The 26,150-nt window shown below is 36.9% G+C and overlaps 2 protein-coding genes across 3 annotated transcripts in view; one reads left to right on the top strand and one right to left on the bottom strand.

Annotated features, from left to right (window-relative positions):
* Positions 1-26,150, top strand: part of MRPL18 (mitochondrial ribosomal protein L18) — a 643,474-nt gene that overhangs the window by 587,746 nt on the left and 29,578 nt on the right. The window lies entirely within an intron of this gene.
* Positions 1-26,150, bottom strand: part of WTAP (WT1 associated protein) — a 29,024-nt gene that overhangs the window by 1,456 nt on the left and 1,418 nt on the right. The window contains exons 2-7 of one of the 2 annotated variants that reach the window (XM_069786912.1): positions 23,300-23,337; positions 23,162-23,217; positions 15,221-15,279; positions 13,323-13,450; positions 6,666-6,844; positions 1,688-1,842 (exon numbers count right to left, since the gene is read on the bottom strand). In XM_069786912.1, coding sequence (XP_069643013.1) covers positions 1,688-1,842; positions 6,666-6,844; positions 13,323-13,450; positions 15,221-15,279; positions 23,162-23,217; positions 23,300-23,329 — 607 coding nt within the window. In that variant the 5' untranslated portion in view covers positions 23,330-23,337. Of the gene's footprint in view, positions 1-1,687; positions 1,843-6,107; positions 6,845-13,322; positions 13,451-15,220; positions 15,280-23,161; positions 23,218-23,299; positions 23,338-26,150 lie in introns of those variants that run through there. The other variant, XR_011325372.1, reaches the window with a different exon arrangement.

The raw sequence follows: 26,150 nt of genomic DNA, 5'->3' as shown, positions 1-26,150 counted from the left end.
CTCGGCAAGAAAGGAGGGTATTTGGAAAACAGCTCAATTCTGGCAATTAATATTTTGCAAGTAGATCCTTGTGTATCTACTTTTCATCAAGTATAAAACCTTAGTAGAAATACTGTAAAATTAACCATGAACCACATCACATCTGTATGTAACAGAACTAATAATTACAAAAGCCTATTCAGTGAAAAAAGATTTTAGTCACATTTCAAGCAAGCTTCAGCTCTTACTGTTTTTAATCCTCTAAATCCTGCATAATGTGACACTAGAAGACTTTCTTACCAACAAAACTGTTAACTACAGGGTTTTTTAGTACTTAGGTACCAAGGATTTTACAATTAGGATTGCATTTTGGAGCAAAACAAATTTGACCTGAAAACAGTAAAAGAAACACTGATTCCCTTAGTCTTCAATTCAACTGCACCAGTGATATTGACAGGGCAAATAAAATGCAAACTACTTATTATTGTAAAAAATCATAAAATTAAAGTATTCTTGCTGCTATGGAAAAAAATCATCAGGAAAACTGCTATTGCAGGATTATAGTCATTGTTCATATGGGAAGAAGCAATAGGGGCTAAAGAACACATCTCAGTTCTGGAGCTTACTTTACTATACCCCATTCAAAAGCGGAAATATTTAAAGAATGTCCACATTTGCTTCAATTATGAACTTGATAAATTTAGATGAAGTGCATTATCTAAATAGCAGTTAAGAAGCAAAAGGGTAACTACTCCAAAAACATGTCATTACAGAAAGAATCATTTATCTTAAGAATTCTAGGTATGATAAAGTATTTTATACTGCTACTTTCTCAAAAATATGATCCTATGGGCAGGGGGGGAAATCTATCCTTAAAAATACTGGATATGTCAGACTTAGATAATGCCAAATCAAGTCTATGCTATCTTACAGACTTGAGTTGTAAAACAAACACATATCCAGGTTTGTGTGATGTCTAAATAGCTAATGTTCCAAGACTTACTGTAATAAGATAACGTACCTTTGTAACATTCTACCAAAAAACCCACCAATTCTATGCAGAACTCTCAGCTGAAGATTCGTTAAATTTGCATTTTCCCCTCCATTTAAATTATGCAAGAGGTCAGAGTTTATAGGTAATTCCAACTTAGGTTTACAATGCTGTACAATTTGGACTGTGAACACAATAATGAGATAGTTCATCTGAGTTACCTAAGCGCACCCCGCCCCCCCAAGTCTATTCCTCTTATTCTTAGGAATTGTTAAAAAGTTGATTTTTTTAAAAAATAATTTCAAAATCAGAGTGAACAAGAAGCATTCTGTTCTCAGTGCATACTTAGCTTCATGCAATGTTAACAGCTTTCATCTTACCAATTCACCATTAATGTGTGCAGCCTAAACATGCCCTATTAAATAGCAAGACCTACAGTATGAAACCTGGGAATTTCAAATTCAAATGCTGCATTACTGGAGCTGCAAATCCCACCAGTCCCCCAAAGTTAAGTGCTGTTTGGAGTTTATTTTTTTTCTTTGGGGTCTGTTGTGGTTTGGTTTTTTTTAATTAAGACTACCAGTGAAGCAACTGTCATATTTTACTTGATACTGCCCTTTCATTCTGGCAAAGATTGTTTTACAGTATGTGCATCATCAGGAAATTAAACTAGCAGAAGTGCAAGGCAACTTCCATTTTCTTAAAAAAATCCCTTACCATCCTGACTGCTTTTAAGTTCCTCACTATATTTCTTCTGTAAAGCCAACTCTGCCTCAAGCTGTGCAATACGTCCTTGGGACAGCTGCCTTCCAAGCTCTTGATTCTCCTGGATAAGCATTCGACACTTCGCCATTAACTTTTTGCCTGTTTGGCTGCAAAGGAAAGAGCCATCTATCACAAAATGAATATAAAACCTTCAGTTATCTTCCTCAATCACAATTACAAACAAAAAGGAGATGCAATTTCTGCATGTCACAATTCAAGGAACATTATGCCTCAACATAATTGTCATAGCAGAAAGTCTCCCTATAGTTACCACATGCTGTTCCAATGCCAGTTGATCTTCTGTCGCTGTCCCATAAAGTGGAAGGCAAGTTTTATTACTGCAAATATGAATAAGCATATTGTTCTTTTTTGATATCAACATCTGGATTATCAGTATGCACAATCTTGCATGTGCTAATTCTCAATGGAGTTAAATATTTGATTAAAGATGTGCCTTGTAATTCAAAAGATCAAGTACTGCATAAAAATTATACATGTAAACTGAATTGTAAACAAAAACCTTCTTCATTTATTGTACTAGCAAAATTTAATAATTAAATTTGGGTGAAGAGAAGAAAGTTGCTTGGGGGGAAATATAAAATTCCATGTTAATTTTTCATAGTGACATCCATTTTTCTTTAAGAGGCTTAGACATTCTTTTGAATGCTGTCCAGGTACTCTTCTTTAAAAAGTTAGATGTCTGTTTTTCAACTCAATTTATATATTTGACAGTAATGTACACAGTCTGTTTCATGATTTCTATGGTCAGCATCTTGCATGGTGAGGATGAAGTAAAACGTAGTTAAAAATTGGCAGGAAATTAAGGAATCTACTTCCTTTAGAATGACAGAATTTGGATCATGAGTAATGAACATTAGGATGTCCAGTTTCTGAAAGAAATGGGAAACAGGCAGGAAAAAAGAAATTTTGAACTGACAGGATTTTCTTTGCTAAATGGGTAACATCACACATCTTTAATCTTCACGATAAAAATGGCGTTGTAAAGCATTATAGGAAGTAGTATGCAAATTAATATATAGGCAATACAGCTGACTCCATAAAAGAGAAAAATTAAAGTTCTTTAAGATTCTTGGTCTGCCAAAGTCAGGATAGCAACCACAAACAGTTCTCCTTTTAATAGGCTCAGCAACATACTGAAGCTGTCCTCTTTTCTACAGAAGTGTAAGCTCTGCCAAAAAAAAGAAAAAAAAAAAAAAAAAGAACCACCCGAACTTGAACAGGTTTATTGTGAATTCAATGGCAGGACTTGCATTACTTTTCAAGACCAAGAAGGTCATTTAATTTTTTGTTTGTTTGCTTTTAAACAAGTGACAAAGATTGAAAGAAATTTTGAGGATTAAAGAGGTAGAACAGGAAATTTCAGCTACAATTCACAGCCACGGTTCTCTCCTGCAACCAAAATACCCAGCCAAAAGAATTTAAAATAATAATTTCCTTATCAGCTACCTTTTAAGCATTCAAGCCTTAGACAACTTTTAAGTTCTGCCAACTCTGCCCCATTTAACATTTTCCGACTGACTCTCCCAAATCTTTCAGATGGGCTGCTCCAGAAGGAATCTGGCTGTGTAAAGTCCTGGAAGCCTGAAACTGCTAAAGGCAGCAACCTGTTTTCTTTCTTGATGTGATGTCCAATGCCAGGTCCTTGAAGTTTAAATTGTGCTGACCTAATACAGTCCAAGTCGCACACTTAAGATGCAAGTTTCCTTAGAGATGTTCATTCTGTGTAAAGCAGGACCACTTTGGAGATAACCAATGTGACATATCCCAAAAGTTATTAGGCAGACATGCAATGATTTTTAGCCATTTGCAAATTCCTGTTACTGTATTCATCATCACTACAAGTTGAAGAAGTTCACAGTGCTTAAGTCATTTAATGCTTTTCTCTTCACAAAACAATGTCAACTGTAGTATTAGCAAGTACCAGTTACCTTGGAATTGGGACCATTTTAGAATCCCATTAATTTCTTCACATTAACTCCTGCCAAAATGTAAAATATTTATTACCTGTATAGAAATTTGCATAGTTACCTATAATGCTATTTCTTCCCATCAAGATTTTTCCAGATGTTCTGAACTAGTACGGCACCAAGTAACCTCCCCTTGCAATTTACAAAAAAGACAACACATGCAAGAATATAAAATCCAGTAACTCTTAAAATAACTCCTATGAGCTGTAAAACTAAGTTTGGCTTTGTTTTCACAAATCCTCTTGAACATACATGCAACAAAACCTGTAAGAATATAAGTGGTTAAATTTCAGAAGACTAGCATTTGTTGTACTAGACTTACTGTAAATGATATTTCTACTATTTTTAATCCAAGTGTATACTCTATGATTAATGATGGTTGAAATGGCTTAGCATAGCCATTCCTTTAATTACATGCCCTTTTATTTCTCCCTCCAGACATCAACAATGACTATGCTGTACACCCTTATCTATGGTTAAGGCCCAGAACTAACATCGCTTAGGGTTGCAGTTAATATGTTACCCTAAGAACACAAGTTAGGGATCCAAATAGGAGCATCATCTCTTTCAAAAACTAGGTCAGATGCCATGAAGTAAGAGTAGTTGCATACAAGGATGGACAATTAACGCAATTAAAGCGGGGGGATGGGGTGCAAAGAGAATGAAAAATCCTATAAATACTTTAATATGAGTCTTCATTTCTTTACCCTTCCAGAAATAAAAATCAGTAAGATCTTAACCCAGTTAATGAAGACAGCCTCAATTATTTACCAGGAAATAACTGTAATTTTCTGTATTCCAGCTACTGCATATATGAATTATGCACATTCACACCACTGACTTAAAATTATATGATGCATATTAGGGTATGTTGTAGCTACAGAAATAACAAAATTTTCTTTTGATACTTTTGCTTGAAAGAAAGTGGCAAGTTACTTGGTCTCTCCTCAGCTGTACACACACATTTAGAGCCTGAGGACTTAAGGAAACAACCAGCCTGTATCTAAATATATTAAATAATTTTCTGAACTCCAAGTTAAACAAGCAATCTGCACGGCATGCCTCTATCCGCACATTATAGTGAGCTTTACAAATGGCTTGGTAACACGTTAACAATTTTTTAATGCAAGTCTTACCTCTGTTTTGATGCTAGATCATTAAAATCTTAGATACTGCTATAACAAAATCATTCCAGATGTATCACTTTTAAAAAGGTAAAGTTTTTCTGTAGGCTTTTCTTTTGCTGTTAAGTCATTACTCATGCAAAAAAAATAAACCTGCATAAATACACTACTCTTCAATCCCATATTAATCATCTGAAGCACAAACAGTTAAAATACTTCCGACTTAAGGTACTTCCAAGTTAAAAATACGTAATGCCATCTTAATAAAAGACATCAAAACAGTTAGAATACATCACCTTCTGTGACAGCTGGATGCCTTTTTTTTTTTTAATTTAAAACTGAATTTTCTAGGAGCAGACTGAGTCATAAAATGTTGCCCAACTGTTTTGAAAATCAAAACCTCAGATTACTAAATAGAACTCAATTTTCTAAGGAAAAAAAAAAAAAAACAAACACACAAATGCTATACCAAATCTGCATTTCACTTTACACACCTCAGACATGCACCCCCAACTGTCCCGGATTGCTACTCTTACAAGTAACTTGGGACAACAGAACAGAGGCACCAATAGAGTAGCAAAGGCTCCTTTCACTGATTCCACCAAGGAAAATGCATGCATTTAAGTATTTTTGCTTTGTTGAAATACTGACTTTGTTTTCAGAGAACGAGACAATGCAGAAATAACAACCTGTTCAATTCTCGTTCATCCCAGGAGTTTCACAATACAACAGATAACCAGTAGTGTTCCTTGAACTATATATTACAACTATTTCAAGGCACATTTTATATAGAAGTGCAATACAAAAAAAACCAGGTGTACAAACGAATAAAAACACCCCACCAACACTGAAGACAGTTGCCATTGTGTGCCTTCTGTATTGAGCATTTGAGATCAGTTCTTAGAAGATCGAAAAATTCTCATTTCTGCATGAAAACATGCAGTGAAATACTTATCACAACCAGTTTTTCTTATACATGCTAGTTGTGATCAAATGTGTATTGCTTCCAACAATTTTAAACCTGCAATTAGATAGAACGTACATTTTTGTACAGTCCTAATTTTGAGGCGTCCACAGTATTACCGACCATCCAGAAAACAGTTCATTAGTTAGCAACATTGACTTAAGGCTCCATCAAGTGCTAGAGAGCCCAAAGGCTAAACAGTCAAATGTGTACACTACCACTGTTGTGATATCAAATAGCACTCTCATGGCTATTCAAAACTGGTTAGCAAGTAAACTCTTTAACGCAAAATTCACCTCATTGAGTTTTGACCCAGCAGTTCAGTGAACAAGCAGGAAGTCCACAGTCTTATTGGCAAAACTGACTTACAGTGTCTCTAAGTCACTAGGCTCAAGGTTAAGAGCGAAGCATATTCCACTTCTACATTTTACGGGAATTTTACATGTTCAATTCATGATTTATAATCTCTAGGTTCTCTCTCCTCCAAACTGTCTGTAGACACAGTGTGCCACAGACTTAAGACTTCTGTTTCTCCCTCTATTTTCTTCAAATAGAACAATTTTGCAAATGTCTACATGTTCTAGAAAAGATTTTTTTTTCGAAGATGGCCATTTCTTCAGAATAGTCCGACGCCGTCAGGCCTCTGAAGCAAAGGGGGAGAAAAAAGCTGAAACACAAGGTTCATCTGGTAAGTTTTACATTAAGCATTACAAGCTGGACAGTATAAGAATGTGGCTTTTGCCTCAAAACGTCTGAGTCTTGGTGTGGAAACGAGTACTTGGCTGTCCCACCATAGCATTCTCGTAGTGGGACTGTCAGGGAAGTCTTGACTGGGGAGTATTTGTTTTGTTTACCTATCAGGCGTAAATTTCCAGGCACTCAGTTCATTTTGGGCTTGTTCCAGTTTGTCTTTAGTCTGTTCCAGTTCACCTTTCATTTTTAGGAAAAACAAGTTGATGGCTGGGTCCACCATTGTTGATCGCAGTTGGGCAACACTAGGCTGCTGGACTTGCTTGAGGTACTGAATCTGATTCTGCATAAAATAAGAAAAAAGACTGTTAGCCATACAACATTAAATAAAATTTTAAAGTCATTTAGATACAAATAAAAATAGTTATTCCAAAGATAACATCAAGGAAGCTTGCCTTCTTTCAACACTGTAACCTGAAAAAGGCAGGATAAACATCACTTTTGCCCACCTGTATCCTATCACTGTACATATTCACCCAATCCCCCATCCCACCACCTGCCAAGCTCAAACTTTCAAGGCCTTTTTTTTTTTAAACCCACCCACCCCGCTTCAAATTGTTTTCTACATGTCAGTTTGCTAAAGCAATGATTGGACCATTAGAATCCTCCCTTTCTTTTATATCTTTTATACCTGCCTGGACTCTTTTTGGGGAAAAAAAAAAAAAAGTATATGCACAGAGTTATCTACTTAAAACAGATAGCTAGTTTCCATATAACTTCAGTGAAAGTTATTATGGAATATCACAGCTAATATTGACAAATAATATTTTTTAAGCAACTACTAAAAAGGTTTTTACAAACTTCTACGCTTTTTTTTTTTGCAAATGCAATAATCACTTACAATGCAAGTTTGCATATTTATTTTTTAAACAAAATAATTTAGAAATATTAACATCAATTAAACAGATTTTGGTTGCATTATATCAAATAAATTTAGAATATATAAATATAGCATTCATTAGTTAAAACTTGTATGTATTTAAATAGGATTAACTTTTTTGAAAGTTTCTTATATTTTAATCCCATCACAATAGACAATCTTAAAAGGTACTAAGCAGTACATGTTTAGAATCCAGCTAATCACTAAAATCACATCAGCCTACACAGAGTGTTCATTCTTAAATTCAATTTATTATACTCCCTGTATCATACACATTTCTTCGTCAGCAAGAGGTGAACAAAATTACATGAGATTAAAAAAGAAACATTAATTGAAAGTCAGGGGTTTTGCCTCCCACTGCATGACAAACTTGCAACCAGACTGGATAGCCACAGAGTTTCACTCAAAAATTCTTGGATTTTATTTCAAGTGAGGGATTTCAAAGTTACTGAAATAACTGAAATACCTCCATTGACTTCTCATTAATTTGCTATTATCAAAATAAAAGTATTTAGTTACTTACAAAAAAACCCTGAAGTAACCATCATACTTTGTTTTAAGTAGACAAACTTTTATGTGTCCAGAAAGAAATATAATGGGAATAAAACACTGCATAAAAATATTTTCAAGAATTAAAGCACTCAAGAACCCACCTACAACCACTGCTTAGAAAGAGAAGTCCAAATAAAGATTATCCTAACATTTCTTGGATGGCATTTTACCCCCACGGCTCCTTTGCCTCACTGAATGCACAATATGTTATTCACTGAATAAAGATCTATTTAATTTATTGTTACTGATATACCTTTTCTATCCATTCAACTTTGACGCTTGCACTACTGTAAGTATTTCAACAACCTGTCAATTCTTTGTGAGGGCTAGCACTAGTAGAGGGTGAAACAGCTAGTTTAACAGATGTCTGCACACATACAGACACTCCAGCTGGCAACGTATTCCAGGAATATAATTATGTTACAGCAACATGGTTCCCAACCTATTTTTAGACAGGCATCATTGAAGAAATAAAAGACCATGTTCCTTGTCTTACCTAGGCCCAGCTCCGTCCTTCTACTGCCAGCCTAAGAACTGTAACAGATTGCTTGGATCAGTAGCACAAAGAATTGCTGCCACCTGCTCCTCACTCGTGCCAGAAATGCACTAGAACACTAAAGAGGACCCAGCTGATTCTGTCCAATGTCAGTTATTTAACAGTCTCATTTGGTTATCTCTAGCTCACGTTCCTATGCCAAGCAGAAAGCACTTGCGTAGGCTCCACATAACACCTCAACTGTCATTCCTAAAACAGTGATGTAGAAAGAATTTACTTAAGCTGAACAACCCTTGCTTATTCCCTCCCAAAACCTGAAGACCATTTATTCCTCCAGTTTTTCCAACTCAATTTTTCTCCATCCTTCCACAAGTGCTTTCTCTAGTTGTAACTCCAGAGTCCTCACCTGCCAGGCTTTTCATCCACCCAGACCTAAGCAACCTCCCCCCAGTATTGCCCACTCACAAAGCAAGTCCATACCTCTTAACCCTTCTGCCTACTTCCTTATTCCATTCTTCTTCCTGCTTAGCCAGTCCAAGCCTCCCACTCTTGCTCCCTCTAACCACTCTCAGGAAAGTCTCTCCTCCTATTGATATTCCAGGCGTTAAGGGGTGGGGAGCAGAAGAGTTTGCCCGCATTCAGGACCAACTTCAGGCTTGAGCTGAATATACATGAATAGTCATGTCCAATGCTAGACCTGAGGACATGCCTGCTCTAACACTTGAAATGCCTTCTGGCTGTTCATATTCCCAAACGTAAAAGCACACTCTAGCTGGTATTTTTCAAAAGCCTCTCAGATGGACAAATAGGGATGAATTTTCACAAACAGAATAAAAACCTTGGTATTGGCTTTCTCTCTGCTCTCACCTAATGCAGGAGAACACCGAAAGTAGTCTATTTAGAGGACATCGGGCCGTGCAGGGTTTTGTTTGGGGGGATTTTTTTTGTTGTTATTGTTAAGACAATAACATTTTCAACCCCCTGCTTCTCACATTCTTGGAAAAAGCTGAATCCTTTCAGCTGAAGCTGTCCAAAGACATCCACAAAGAACAGACCCTCTGACATGAAGAATTTAACAAAACAGAACGCAGGTGCTTAACAGAAAATGTAAGCAATCTAAGTACAACTATATATCCTTCCTGTAAGGAAAAAGCAGGAGCGAAGAAACTGCATAACAAAGAAGAAAAAAAACACAACAGAGCTGTAACCTAAACCACAAGTAGGCTATTCAGAGTAATGGCTATCTAGGTACTGTATTCCAGCTGCACCCACAGGAAGCTTCCACTCATTGTTATCTGTTCCATGGAAAACCTATTTGAGAAGCAAATACTTCAAAATGCCTGTCCACTTACTGACCTACAGTAGCTGTGCAGCACCTTGCGAGGGGGTTAAGACCTTTCCCTAAGTAGCAATAACTTCACCACCACCTCTGCCAGAAACAAAGCTTTATGTAGAAGCAGTAGCCAATACCTTACCCACATTTTGCTAAAAACAGCAACCTCTTTTAGGGGGTTGTTCCTGCTAGGGGGAAGGTAACTCAAGGCTGCTGCTGACAATAGGGCACATGAGCTATTAAACACCTAAACTTCAATCAAGCCCTTTAGTTAGCCACCCTAAACTATGCAGAGCAAGTTTGCAACACCAGTCAGACTCTCAGTAAGCTCCTAGCTCAAGAGAAACCCACATATTCTGCTGCTAGACTCTGCAAAGAGCATGAGAGAGAATGGAGCTATGCACTCAGCTACCATCTTTGTTTCTTCAAAGAGTACTGAAATGGAATCAGGACAATGATTCTGCTACTGCTACTCCAACATGCACACCTACACTTTCAAAACGATGACAGCTGACTTTTATAAGCTGAATTAGGTTTTGCTGTGTTTTATCTTTTAAAAAGAAGGGTACAAATTAAAACAGCAGCCAAGACAAAGTCTATAACACCTTATTTTAAAACAGAGCTAGTATATTTTAACTAGCAAGGTGTTTTACATATTAATAATCCGCAAATTCACTTATGTCTTTGTCAACTACTACCATTTGAATATGGTATGGTATTTTTAAGTTTTTATCAATTTACATTTGAACATGACCTGAATGTGATAACTTTGTAAGTATAAAACATCCCGAAAATACATTAAGAGTAATATGAACAGTAAAGCATTGGTAATATGGTAAATATTCATCTGTAGTTTTCAAAAAACTTGATGCCATAGATGCTCAGTCTTTCTAATTAAGATTGACAGGAAACACTGAAGGCTTACATATAAATAACCATCACTGGTACATTTTACATGTAAATATGAATTACAAAAAACAGTTAACTATGCTAAAAATAAATGTTATTTTATGGACTAAAAATTAGACATGTCAAATAACTTACCATATGGTGAACAGTTTTTGTTCATTTATGAAATTATTTAGCAACCCATAGCTTAGCTTTGCATCCCATCCAATGTGATTTATTTTGCTACTGTTACTTTACTGGAAAAAACACTATCTAATACAAAGCCGAGTAGTCCTCCAAGGCTTCTTGAAACTACAAGCATTTAAACTTGAAACACTTTAAGGTGCCGATGTCTCCATTATAGCTTCTACCCCCCTTCTTCAAGGGTGCACCTTCCTAACTCTATGCACTATGGAGGAGATTACATCCTTGATGTTATTCATATGTCAATACCTAGAAAAATATAAGCCACTTGGGTGCGTGTGTTTGGGTTTTGTGTCTTTTTGGTGGGTTGTTCCCCTGGGTTTTTTTGGTTTTTTTTTTAAGTACACTGAAATTAATAAAAGCTCTTCAGAAGTTCTAAACAGATGTTCTGGAATGCCTATACATCACAGCTATAAACATCTGTAATGAAGTGCAGCCAAAAATCCTATAGTCTTCACAATCTTGTCAAAATTCATAGCCTTAAATACTTGAAATTTTTGTCTTAACTCATTATTTTAGAAATAGGGAGGGAGAAAGGTGAAAATAGTACAAACAAATTTGGTTTTGGTGGAAAAACTTACATTTCTTTTAATTTTTTTAGTATGTATTGTTTCAGCTATGTGCTCAGAAGTTCAAAAGAAAAAAAACTTCTTATTACTGCTGTTCCTCATAGCAGAATTTATCAGTAAAACTAACAAGAGAAGCAGGATCAATATAGTAGTCTTACTACTAGGGAAGTGTTGTGGTATAGTACCAGAACAGATCTTCGTTAGCATCCTGGGCTGCATTAGGAGGAGTGCTGCCAACAGGTCAAGGGAGGTGATCCTTCCTCTCCACTTGGCACTGGTGAGACATCTGGAGTACTGGGTCAGTTCTGGGCTCCCCAGTACAAGAGAGACATGGACATATTAGGGTGAGGCCAACAAAGAGCCATGAAGATGATTAAGGGGTTGGAGCATCTGACATACAAGCAGAGGCTGAGAACACCAGGGCTGTTCAGCCTGGAGAAGGCTCAGGGGGATCTTGTCAATGTGCATAAATACCTGATGGAGGGAGTTAAGGTGGCAGAGCCAGGCTCTTCTCAGTGGTGCCCACTGAAAGCACAGAAGGCAACGGGCACAAACTGAAACACAGGAAATTCCACTTAAACATAAGAAAATGCTTTTCGCTGTGACAGTGGTTGAACGCTGGCACAGGTCACCCAGAGAGGTTTTGGAGTCTCCATTCTGAGATGCTCAAAACCCGACTGTGCACAGTCCTTAGTAACCTGGTCCAACTGATCCTGCTCTGAGCAGGCAAGGTTGGACTACACAAACTACAACCCTTCAAGCCTCAGTGATTCTGCGATTCATTTTTTGCCACTGCAAAGTATGCTCTACCCCCTCTTTTTTTCTCTTTATACCAGTGCTTACTATGAACTAAAGTCATCTTATGTCTTAAGAGCAGTGAAAATAATGTGTACAGTTAAGTGTCATGCTACTATACCTTGACAGCTCTGAACACCTACAGGAAAAAAGAAAGGAAGGCTAAAAGAAAATAACAGAGGAAAGCTACAATACTAGTTATTAGTTTTGCACAGAGCTTGTATTTTTCATGAGAGAAGCTCCCAGGAGTATGTTACAGAAACTAGCAATAAGCAGCTTTTTACAATCTTCCCTCAGGAGCTGCCAAATTAAAGCAGCAGGTGAAAATTTAAGAAGGTAATCCAAAAAAGATCAATAGTCCAAAAGTGGTAGAATATAGCTTCAAGAAACCAAAACTAAACACAGAAGAAAACAGCGTCACAGAAAACCCACAGAAATAAAGGAGAGAGAAACAGAAACAGTAACAAACAAACAAAAAAGATATTTAGTATAAAGAACATTAGAAACCCCAAAAAGCAGACCTGCCAAATTTTGAAAGAACTTCCTCTGAAAAAGTCAGTAGCTCTGTCCTCTACCTAGCCAAGCAGATGCGAAAGATTACAAGTACCTTGTTATCCAAATCCAACTTAAACATCAGACTAAAGCCTCCTACATGAAACCCTGTAAATTCAATCCTATCCTTACACTTCAATTTGTTTCTGCATCCGATGACAGTCAGAAGTAACATTTTTGATATATACACACAGCTCATAAATGCTAGATGAAAGTAAGCATGGCTCATTAAGAACTACCTTGGTTCTAAAGCAAAAGTTCTTCCAAGCACAACTGCTGCTGAAAATCAACCGAAGTAACTAATTCTAAAAAAAAGCAAACTTTAAGAAGTGATGTTTATTAATTCAGTGAAAGTTTAAGTGCCCTGCCATTTCTTTAAGCACAGAAAACGTGCTGCTATAGATAATACAAAAAACCTAGCACAAGGCTACTGGCTCAAAAGCTGATACTCTTGTAATAGTCTGAAAACACTTATCCCCTCCAAACACTTACAGTACACTCTTGCATCTCCTGCTCCTTAGTTGCCAGCCTCATCACCAGAATATTTTCTCTTCGGGCAGACTCTTGCTGTTGCTGTTTCAACTTCTCTTCAGATTCTCTCAATCCCGTCACATCATTAGCTAATATAAGTAATAACACACAAAAAGCATACATTTTATAGCATCCTCTCATGAACAGTTTTTAAAGACAGCTAAAAGAGTCTAAAAACCAATTCATAAACAGCAAGAGAGTCATAAGTAAACATGACTATAATAAGCATAAATAAGGAAAAAAAGCAAAGTATCGTTATTAGAAAAGCTTGACAACAGTTGGTTTTAAATATCTCTTTCTGATCCTTCCTTAAGACCTACTAAACTTTTGAAAATGTTTTCATGTTTATATAGGTGATAACTTTTAAATTGCTTGTTTAACCAACTATTATTACAACTTGCAGTCTGAAACTCAGGAAGCTGGAACTATCCCATTATCTATAAGAAATGTTGAGGCCAGAGTAGGGGAGGGGGAAGTCTACATTCTGGCAAAAAATTATCTGCAGTCTGTAAAATGGTGCTATTTGTGGTCAACCCTCAAACTGGTCTCAACACTCCATGAGTAAACAGTAAGACACTGGAGAACTTCAGAAATGGCAGTTCAGCCACAACTAGAATTCTTCTGACTCATGAACTTTTATGAAAGTTTATATATGAAATACGAGAGAAGGCAGCACAGCACATTTCCAAATTATTCAAACGGGAACACATGCAATCAGCCTGATACAAACAGTATACATTCACTCTGCTACTTGTCATGTATAAAACAATGGAAAGTTGGAATAATTAAGATTTTTTATTTTTTCTAATTACTTGAGAACTATCAGCTATAACTGTGAATTCAGAACATCACAAATTGCTTCAGGACAATTATTTCAAAGTAATTCTTTGCAGATAATTCAATAATACTGATTACTACAGCCTGTATTAGGGTTTCAAAAACTGAGAAACTGAGAATGTTAAAACAACTTGTTTATCTATGTTAGGACAGTTTGAGACTAGAATAAAATCAACTGCTTCCATCTGCTATATTTTATTCTCTCCAAAACTCAAACGTTATGGGGTGGCAGTAGAAGAGGGATGTAACAACAGAGAAAAGAAAGGACACATCTGTTTGGGTTGACAGAAAAATACCCTTCAAATTCAGTGGTACTAAGTCTTTAAGTATTTAAACTGGAAATGTGAGTGGAAAACAGGAAAGAGCCTATCTCTAGCTGCCAACACAATTTTTAGAAGTGACTTAGGATAGGTGATTCCGTCACTTCCAGAACGTGTTCAGCTTTTCCCATTTGAGTAGGATGTTTTTCCCACATTCTCTTTTGAAACACTGAAGTACAGACCAAGTTTTAAAGACCACACAAGACCGACAATCAAATAGTTAATTCACCTAATCAGGTCAAACATTACTTGGGGATACATTTTAGACCTTCACCTCTACAAATCCCATGTGATTTAGAATCCTGTGAGACTACTGAAGGCACAAACATTCATGGAGTATTTTGGTAGAGGATAACATTTCCTTTCTAATGGAAAAGTCCTGAAAATACACCTATTCGTGGGGTTATGTTTTGAGACTTCCCCCCTCCCTCCAGCAGTCTGGGTACAGACGGTCCTACAGATGCAAAAATAGACTTTTTAGATACTGTGTAAGATCTGCAAAGGAAAATAAGTGGCTGAGACAGTTGGGAAAGACTGAAAACTTACACTAGAAAAAACAGGGACTTTTTTTCTAACAAATAACTTACATAGAGATTATTATCTCATTTCCAAGAGTTTTAGAAAGCACAGACATTACTAAAACATTCTGCTTTATACAAACATTCAGGTAACTCATACCATTTTGAAACTTAGCTAACTTACAATTAAGGTCTGTGTACTTGCCCTCCAGAGCTTGCACATATGCTTCATACTGTTTCCACCTATTGCAGAGACAAAGAGAAAAAAGAATTTTCTGAAGCTCAGTTTATTAAATCAAGGCATCTCATTCCTAAAGTTTCAGAGTGTATTTTCATACCATAATCAGAAAATGTCAAGAGGGAATCACACAATTGCATAAAAGGCAATTCCAGTTTTAAAATAAGGGGCTTTAAATCATGGAAAAAGTTAAATCCACTTTACATCTCAAAAGGATAAAAAGGTAGCTGTGCATTACACTTAAAATTGGTATCTTAAAACTTATTGTAATGTTTTGGACAAACATTGGGATCAAACACTTAGTTATCTGTGTAAAGTACCTAAGGTTCATCTCATTCTCAAAGCAGAACAATTCAAACAGAATTCTGTAACAGAAACCATAATACACAGACAACATTAAGTCTGTTACCAAGCAGACGTGTATTACAATACACTAGAATTGGCAGTCTAGGTTAAGTAGTTATACCAGCTCATTCAAATCAAGACCATACTCTGATTATATTCGTCAACCAGAAGCCAAACATTTTAATAACTCTTTGAATGCATGTTATTTCAGCAATTCATACACAGTCAGAAAACCTCACATTTAAAAATAGTATTGCACTTGATACAAACTATCAAATCAGTAGCAAATAAAGTCTGCAGTCAAGCTTAGCATGACATGCCTTACCAACAAAGTTCACAGGACGGTGTTTTGGGGGGTTTTGTTTGTTTGTTTTCAAATAAATACTTTGCTCCAAACTACGTGTCTTCCTCATGGTGGTACAATTCCACAGCATGAAATAAATTCATCTAATAGCTTACCCCTATAGGGGGAAGGTTTCTGTTCCCTCCTCCCAACTACCCCTTCTCCCTGACACCTATTTTATGCCAGACTCATCGTTAACTGCTCTATTTTAACTCCCTAACCTACCAACATCACTATCTCAATCAAAACAATAAAATCTAACTCTAGACCATTTTTGACCATTTAGCGAATTCAAACAGCTTGTTAAAGGGTCTAAAGAGCATCAGGTCTGCAACAGCAAATGAGATCACATCATTGGGAAAAGCAAAAGTAAGCACAAGATCTCTTCCTTCTAGCAGCAACAAAATTTTACATCTTCTCAGCTGAACATGAAATGAGCATGAATGAACTCTCAAGCTCTGTAGAAGCGAGAAGCTGTGTTCCTACTTAATCCTTAACTTACCTCTCTGCTCTAAAAAGAGCATCATTAGAAACAAAAGTGTCACTGTTTGACCACTAGAAGTTCTATGTTAGTTCAGGAAACTTCAATCCCTCAAAAGTAAAACTGAAACAGTCTACTAAATAGCAAAACAGAAAGAGCCTAATTTTTACATGAGAGAATTACATAAAATTAGAGTCGGTCTTCAAATACAGCTGCAGGATTACTTGACTTCTAAGCTACATCTTACAGACTGAAAACAGTAATTCTGTCAAAATCATAATACCACCACCCCCCCCTTCCCCCCGGTAATAGGAGCTACACAAAGAGCAAGTGAAATGAAGACCTGAAACACTAGTTGACATGACAGACCACCACTGGAGGAAAAAGAGGAAAAAAAAAAAAAAAAACCAAAAAACAAACAAAAACAAAACCACAAACACCCCCCTCTCCCCCTACCACACAGCCCATGGTCACCAAGAACATCAGAGATAATACCTCTAAGTCACCTCTCAACAACAGCTAGTATTTAAGCAAAAACTAAATTCCTGGAAAAGAAAACCCAGCATGCACTAGGCCATATGATGGATTTCTCAAGTCATGTGCCTGCCATCTCTTCTAGAAACATGACTCTTCAGACATAATGTTTTGTCAAAAACCTGGTGAAGACTGTTGCAGTTCATCTTCAAGCAAGCTGTCCTGGGTCTAGCTGGCTGAGATGGAGTTAATTTTCCTCACAGAGCCCTCATACTGCTGTGCTTTGCATCGGTGGCTAGAAAGGTGTTGATAACACAGCAGTGTTTTGGCCACTGCTGAGCAGTGCTCACACAGCATCAAGGCTATCTCTCCAACATGACCCCCACAGCAGTAGGCTGCGGGTGGGTAAGATATTGCAAGGGGACATCACCAGGACAGCGGAGCCAAACTGACCAAAGGGATATTCCATACCACATGTCTTCTCAGCAATAAAAGCCAAGAGAAAGGAAGAGGGAGGCAGGGCATTCATTATTACAATGTTTGTCTTCCAGAGCAACTGTTACACACACTGAAACCCTACTTCCTGGGAAATGGCTGGACACTGCCTGCTGATGTGAAGTAAGAGAATAAATCTTTTGTTTTCCTTTGCTTCCATGCATGGCTTTTGCTTTATTCAGCTGCCTCTATCTTGACCCACGAGTTTTCTTCCATTTTATTTTCTCCCCCCAGTCCTGCTGAGGAGGGGACTGATAGAGCAGCTTGGTGGGCACCTGGCATCCAGCCAAGGTCAACTCACTACGCAAGTTTACGGAATTGTACGGAATAAACTTGTGACCACCACACTGACATAGTCAGAGAACTCTTCAACAGTCAAGCCATCAGTTTTAAAACAACCTGAACATTTCCCACCACAGTAGCTTTACTTTCACACGCATGCACTGCATCTCAGTTTTGCTACAGCTACAGAAGATCTCAGAAGCAATTTTCTCTTCTAGCAATTGAGCTGGTTTTCACCTCACTTCAGGCAAACCAGAAAGTTAGCAACTGGAGACAATTGCTTATTTCATGCAATAGATTTAGGAAAAAAAAATTAAAACAGACAATCAAATAGACTAAAAGCATCAAAACAAAAAGTAAAATAGTGAAAATTTAAAAACATTCACATTAAGTAAGCCATTCTTATAAATAACTTTGGCTCAAAAATAAACTAATACATTAGTAGGCCCTTACTGAAAAGGGACTGATTCCTTTTCAATTGAACTTGCAGTTGCGATTCTTCATCTGATGTGTATATATTTTTGTAGTGGTCTCAGTAATCCTGAGGACTAACGTGTCAAAATATTTACCAAATATATCAACAAAACAGTTTCTCAAAAACTTTCATGAAACCAAGTTAAAGAAGAAAAACAAAGATTTTCTTTTTTTTTTAATATATGTATATATATACACACACACACTTTGACTAGTTTTAGGTATATTAAAAACAGTCTTGTGATGGCCCTGATAATTTCATTTTCACTTAAGTGTCTATTTCCTGACTTAAGACTTTAAACACCTTTTGAAATTTTTAAATTCTTAAGTCTCCTCTTGTAGTAACTTTTCTTGCTCAGTGCCTTTAATAATCTATTTTCCTAAACACTGTCTTTCCAGCTTATTTTGCTATGATCATTTTCCCTTGTTTACAGTAGTAGCACAGATCATTAACAAAGGGAATTAAAGTGGAATTCTGATCTTTGAAAATCTGAAGCTACAAAGTTGTAGCTTCTGAAGTTACACAAAACAAAGTAAAAAGGAAGAAATTATGACAGAACAAAGCTTTTTAAAAAAAAACGAAGATGCTGAAGATCATTAACAATATTTTTGGTGCTCCAACTCTGAACACTGTTAACTTTTATCTGTTTACTCCTCCTTCTCTGTTTATTATGTCTATATTGGTAGAAAAGACCAGATGATACTACAAACAGGACAGGTGTAAAACTCTATATTTCTAGGTCTCAAATAACTACATGAATGGTGTTTGAGTCTGTTAACACCATTCTCTAAATGAACTATTCTCCTATTCTCACAGAAAATCTGTTTTTACCTGAACAATAAAAGGGCAGTATTTCCAGATGCACGACTTTGGTCTTACATTGTACAACTGAATCTCCATGCACAACAGTTTTGCTTCTATGCTTTTTTTCAGTAATATGGACTCCCAGCTGCTGACATGCAAGGCTGAAGTGAGCCTGCATTCCCATTACATGAATCTCACATGCTAAGTTTTCACACAGAGCCTGAAAGAGGTGACAAGGACAGCAAGTTTGTGGAATGTTGTAATGATGCCTTTGCTCAGTGGTGGCATCTCAGCCCGTCATGTTGAAACTAGACAGCAGAAGCTGAGACTAGTCTAGCAGTGGATGTAGTATCACCTAGAAATCCCAGCTACCAAGCACAACTCCAGGACAGTCCAAGGGTTCAGAGCTACAAATTAACAAAAAACCCCACCACACAAGAAAAGGGCATAAAAGCAAGTATGATCTGAAGCCTCTGTTAGGCCCTACTGCTATCAGGAAACAGAAGAAGTCAACTCACTGATGTCACCATATGCCACAGAGTAGGTCTTTATTTAAGATCCAGTTAGAAACTTTAATGAAAACTGTATCCAGCAATACTGTAATCCTCTGCATAAAAACATGCAGCTTCCCCATAAGACACCAGAACACATTAAAAGACCTTTGATAAATTATGAAAGTTTCCATATAAATAGCATTCCTAAAAATTACATACTTCACACGTTTTCCAGCTAACTCACTTTACAGGCTCTTCAAGGAAAAGATTTTTGCCCCTAAATACCTTCTAAAGTTCAGTAAAAGAAACACGTTCAAAAAAAAAAATCAGTACCGATACAAACAAATATCTTTCTTCCCCCCTGCCCTTATGTCAGAATTAAAATGTGAAGATTACTACTAGCACATCTTCAACTACAGGAGGAAAGCCTTCCCCTCTGGGAAACTGTTTTGCCTTACATGAAGATGATATATCCCTTCTACCAGGTCTCATCTACACATAATACCTGCATTAGTTTAAACTTTTTTTAATAGACATAGATAAAATCAACACTTAGTGACATAAAAATCCAGTTTGGGGTTAAACTATTTAAGAATTTGCACATAATTGCAAAAGCTTCTTTAAACCAACCAGTGATTTATAGGAACTCACTGGCCAGACCTTAAGCCTGAAGCCTTTCTTCCCAAGATCCAAGAAAGAGATGGCTCTCCTCTTCACACATGTAATCCAAGAGATGCACTGGTTTAAGCAAATGTGAGAGTTGCCTTGACCTACTTGCCCCATATTGCCCTTTCTGGTACATCTGCAGGCAACTCAGGCAGCTCGTCGGTGAACTGAAGTGGGGAAAAAAAGACAAAGACTAAAAGCCAGCTTTTCCTCCTGCAGTCAGTTTGGTTTCCACTCAGTATTGGCTTCTTGATCTGTTTAGTAGTTCGTGTCAGTAATCTGATGGCTAAACATTGACAATCTGAAGAGCTTCACTAAAGTGCTACCTGCAAAGGCACTAAAGAACAGAAACAGAGCTGTACACAGAACTAGGAAGACAGTCCTGAATTCAATTTACATTCAAGGGGTCACTTACAGTCTCACAAGAACTGGAAGGTAATTGAGCAGCATTATGTAGGTTAGTTAATTCCTTCCATTCTCTAAAAATATTAAGCAGACTTTAAGACTCCATGGCTTCCAAATACTTCTATAAATCCCACCATTTTTCTTGGAGCACCCCTTTTTTATGCTGAGCTTTGGGGTTCACTTTTTCCAGGAATAAATGATAAGCACTTAGGGGGTAGGGCACACCCAGCATTGCACCTAAGCCATTCCAAAAGTGACTGGTTATATGTCCATGTTGATTGAAGTTCAGTAAAAGCACTGCATTTCCTCAGAACTGCTCATGTAAATCAGGGTGCTTCAGTGTTTTACAGACTAACCACTAGGCTAAACGATCAGGGCAATACTGATCAGATTTTTAGCTATGATCCACAGAGTGCTTTGTTATCATGTTCCTGGCTCTTCTTTCTTCACAGAAGCTCCTACACCTACACAGAAGCTAAGTAGCTACTGCATTAAAAAGGGGAGGGCAAAGATGAAGGACATGAGTCCACAGCAACAAGTAATGAGACAAGCAGAAATTCCCAAAAGGCCAGACTGAAAGGCACGTTGTTGATCCTGCTCATGTTTAGTCAACAGAAGTTAAAATGAGTAAATCTAAGTTATGTACTTCGTGAAGAAGAACAGTGAAATTGGGATTCATGGCACAGGAACTGATAAAAAATAATTAATACTTTCTATGTATGTATTTTTTCAGGGCAATTGTACAGCAATGATGATATATTACCTAAAAGACCAAAAGCAGATGACACGTGCCTGTATCTTAAAAAGCATTTGCCCCACCAAAACATGGACCCCAAAAAAATGCATTCCAAATCCTAATTTAAGACAATCCAGTAGTGGCCAACACATGCTTTTCTAAGTTTGAATGTAGTAGAGATGCCTTTGATTAAAACATGATATACCTATTATAGTGTTGTATTTTATTCCAAAATACAAACAAAGCCAGCAGTTAGTGTAGTAACTGCTAGTTTTATGTGAAATCACAATTAAAGGTGGACTTACTGTAAATCCATTAAATACGCACCCCATCCAAAGAAAAAACAACAGTGTTCATAGGACTGCGTAAGGCAAACAAATAAAATGGACATGGCCAAAACGGCATTTAAGTTTCCACTTCTGGGTATAATGGACAATTATTCCCCTTAAATCAACCTTTTTGCCTCTGAGAGCAGAAGTTGCTTTGTCTACACTAAGAAGAAGATTCGACAGCAATACAGCTGTCATTGGCAAATTCCCTCCCATGTCTTCATTAACACAGTTTAGCTGCTGACATACTTTACCTCCTTGAGTGTATTCCATCACATTCCCACTTAAATATATACTGGACATAGATCTCTTCTATGGTAGCAACTAATCATCGCAAGTAACAGAAACTGGTTACAGTTGGAAGCCTTTTTTTTGTTTTCACACTATCAGTCAGAAAGCAAGTTGCACAAAATCTATGCTTCAATATTTTGACAGGAATTTTCTAGCTGGAAGTAAGGGCACAGCTTTACAGACTTAGGAGATCACTCTTCCCAGGGATAATCTTGAGTACAGAAGCTTTCATAAGAAGGTTCACAAGGCATAAAGCACTTAACATCAAAGAAACATTTTTTTCCTACTGTTTAAATACATTATCCTTTACTACCCTGAAGAGTAGATACTTGGAGGAAGCCAGAAACCAGTTTTAAACATACGAAGCCAGACTATGTTGACTCCCCTGGAAAGAACAGTCATCCCAGAAGTAGCTGGCAGGATAGTCTGCCCAGAAGAGGGAGTAGCTGCTCATAAACATTAAGCGTTGCACTTGTAGCCTCACATTTCTACACAGTTTAGTCTTTGTTCTATGAAATAGCAGCATTTAACTTGAGAGACCCTAATAACGCTAATAACTTACAGTGTACAAAAAGCCAAGAACTAAAGTTTACCAAAATGCACACACAAACTACTCCAGCAGATAACAGATGATCCACATATGCATAGTTTAGTTAGCTCCTTGTTTACAAATTAGGAAATTCAGGTATACAGAGACAAGTGGCTTGGGTCCATTTCTTTCAGCAGGTGGTCTGCATGACAGGATTGCCTATTATTTTTTCCATGGTGACACTAAGCTTTCTAAAAGGTGAAAAAGATGGCCAGGCTCTTCTTTATGTAAGTTCTAAGAGATGAAAACTTCATTTTAACATTTTACTGTTAATATCTTAACATGCTGAGAAGACGACTGCGCAGACGAAGAAAACCTAAAACTTATTGTAGGAGCAAGGAGTTGACATTTTTCTGATGTTTAAAAATAACTTGCCATCTAGCAAGGAACATAAGCAACCGTATCTTCTAAAGTTACAAGTGAAGAAAAAAATTCCTACTCAGGTATTACAAAATATTGTTCAGGATTTTATCTCTTTGGAAAAAAGTGTTTTCCCCCCCAAACTATACATAAAAATATTTCAGACAAGATTAGAACTTTACAAAAGAGACATACCATGAAAAGGATAAAACAGTTTTTCAGAACAAGGATGCAAAAAGCAATGGAAGAGAGATGTCACACATCTTCCATTAAAAGTTCACCAAAATGCTGAAATGGAAAAACTGCTTTTTACTTTACCTTAGGATGAGCTCGTCTCTAGGTAAAACCTTAAAATCTGCTTCACTAAGGCGAACCTATGGAGCAAAAGGAAAAGCACACTTACCAAGCTGTCATGATTACCCAGAGGGATAATCTCACAAGTATTTTTAAACATACCTTCTTTGGGAGAGGTTCTTCATTCGTCATTGTGAACTCTGAGGGGGCAGAAAAAAAGGAGTTTTATTTAGTGTAGTTACTAGTGTATATGAGATACTGAACAAGTCAGAAACTTGTACTTCTAACCTTTTTTTTTCTTTTTTTTTTTTAATTTGCAGTATTACACTACTGAAATACTGGCTCTACACAATGCAGAGCCAGAGTACAAAACACTATGACAAGTTTGTTGCTGTAATCTAGATAAAAAGCTAACAGATATTTTTTCTAAAAGTTCACAAAACTTCCTTTATATGTCTAAAAAGCCTAACAGTAATCAATTCTTCCTATTTAACTAAGCAAAACCACCCAACTCTGTCCATATACATTTAGATCAAACTGACATTTCCTATGTGCCTGCATCTATTTAACATTGTATTTTATGAGGTAGAGGCTAATCAGGGTCTGAGAAAAGCATATCTATACTACTACTTTGGTATCTCTTTGGAAAAAATGTCAGTCATTTGTGAACATTACCACTAATGTTTGGGTTATGTCAAAATAACATGTTCTTCCAAGTACTTATTCTCTTACTTTTAAGATTCAGATACACAGGAAGCATTAAACAGTTATTTTAAAACCCTTATGAACATTTTTAAGAAAAGATGTCAAATAGATGGCTTGGATACACTACCAAATTCAATTCCTCTTGTGTGCATTTGGCATAATAGGACTGCATTGTGCTAGGTTAAATATTCACACTTCCTTGAGTTACAGGACATACTATGTATTATCCTTTTGAGGTAAGGAAGCATGTCCTGCAACTATGATTATATCAAAAATATTGAGTTTGCAAAGATTATAAGTATACAAGTAATGACTGCAAGGTTTGCTAGAGGAATGCATCTTTGCAACATGCTTTCCAACAGAAAAGTTGCATGTAATGCAAGATTCATGTAAGATATATAAGATATATATATAAAGATTCAACAAGCCTGTAAAACTGCTGTGATGCACATATACCAGGGAAAGGATGTGTCAGCTCCTTGGCCGTGAACATTTAGCTTCACAAAAACAATGCTCTTAAGTAGTTAAAAAAATACTTTATTTTCTCAAAAAGACTTTCAGACTACCTTAGGTATTTTCACGACAACACCCAATGAACTAATTTAACTTTTCCAAATCCTAAGAAAAAAAAAATCCTAAAATTGTTTGTCAGCAAGACAAACAAATACACACCAAATGAAGTAGAGTCTCTTCAGCCGACGCTAACCATTGACAAATACACAGCACTTTACCAAACAAGGCCCTGGTTAAAAAATAAAAATAATAAAAAAACAGCTACGCAAAAAACCCTACCAAAAAACACCACGCCAAGTACAGTGCACAGATGAAACAACTTCCAAGCCTTTCATAAAATAAAAGCTGACACTAGAACCCACAGAAAGGTTTCCAAAAAACATCCAGTAGAAGCATCTCACCGATGAATGGCAGCTTCCTGTTCCTAGTCTTAGCAACACAGAGGCACTTAAGTGCTTCCCTAGCCTGAGTCCCCCCACCCCCACCACCTTCCCTCTCGCACACAAGTTACTCAAGCATTTTGCTTTAACTTCTGGATGCAGCTCCTTATCTGAGACTGTTATACTGAAAACATACCTTAAATATATTCAAGCGAAGAGGCTATCAATACAAACTGCTGGTGCCCAAGTCAGTCATCCAAAATAACACAGAATAACTTCAGATCACAGGGGGAGTGCTCATGACCCCTGTATTTAGGTTGCCTACCTCTCTCACTATAGTTTTCCTAAAGATTTTTAGATTTTTTAACTCCTTAAGTGTTTGGAAGTAAGTCTTGAAGATCTCAGCAAGATTTAAGTCCTTGACAGACAGAAACATGCTTTTCAGACATCCCACAGAACTACAGCTAACACTGATTAAACTGTGCACAGACGATGGTTTTTGTGTGTTCCTCAGAAAAGTACGAGAAGCATACAAATACCAAAAAAGGTGAGTTTCCCCAAAGATTTGGCTTGTGAACCCTGCAGCAGCATAAAACAATGACAAACACATTGTGATGCCACAATCATGACTGAAAGAAATCAAAGGCTGATGCTCCATCTAAGGGTAGTCTACCTCTTATCATCTGACTTTGTGCAAGGTTCCAGCACCCAGTTCTCTACAGCAGCACCAAACCTACCTAACTCTAACCTCTACACCCAGCACACCACCATTTACAAAGCCATCTCCTCCTTTCAGACAAGAGCACAAAAGTGCTGAAGACTGAGGTTACAGGCCACTGCATTACAGAAGTTACTGTTATAGTAGGTGGCAGTAAGACTTGCAGTGATAGAACTGTACACTAAAAAAAAAAAAAAACAACCCACTAGCTAAAAATATTCTACAGGTTATTTTAGAAAAGCTAGATTGATCACGTCTACAGAGAAACACTAGCACTCTTTCTGTATGAGCGAATTTCACCTCACTACTCCCATGCAACTTCTTTTTTGGCACCTACAGTAACCTACCAAAAGCTTACGAATTTATTATTGCTATATATTTCTACCATTCTGCTCAGTGTTTTTCAGAAACATTAAGAGCATCAGTTGTCACTGTGATTTGCTTTAGCTTTCTGTTCATTAACAGATGAATTTGTATGCTACAGGCAATAACATTACAACTGAAATGTTCATCTTTTGAATTTAACACAGTAACTTTCCAAGTACTGTGCAGCAAGAGGTGCTTTTCATCATTCCACTCTCCTCTAAAAGAGATGATCTCGCTCCTACACAGATCAGAAATATTTTGCAAGGGCATGATGAAGTGATATTTTCTACAATAGAAAGAATCAACATAAACAACATTCCCGTATAACTGA

The sequence above is a fragment of the Haliaeetus albicilla genome, chromosome 7 (assembly GCF_947461875.1).
Source record: "Haliaeetus albicilla chromosome 7, bHalAlb1.1, whole genome shotgun sequence".
Taxonomy (NCBI): domain Eukaryota; kingdom Metazoa; phylum Chordata; class Aves; order Accipitriformes; family Accipitridae; genus Haliaeetus; species Haliaeetus albicilla.
Note: the sequence above shows the minus strand (reverse complement) of the source record. Positions and strands in the feature narration are given on the sequence as shown.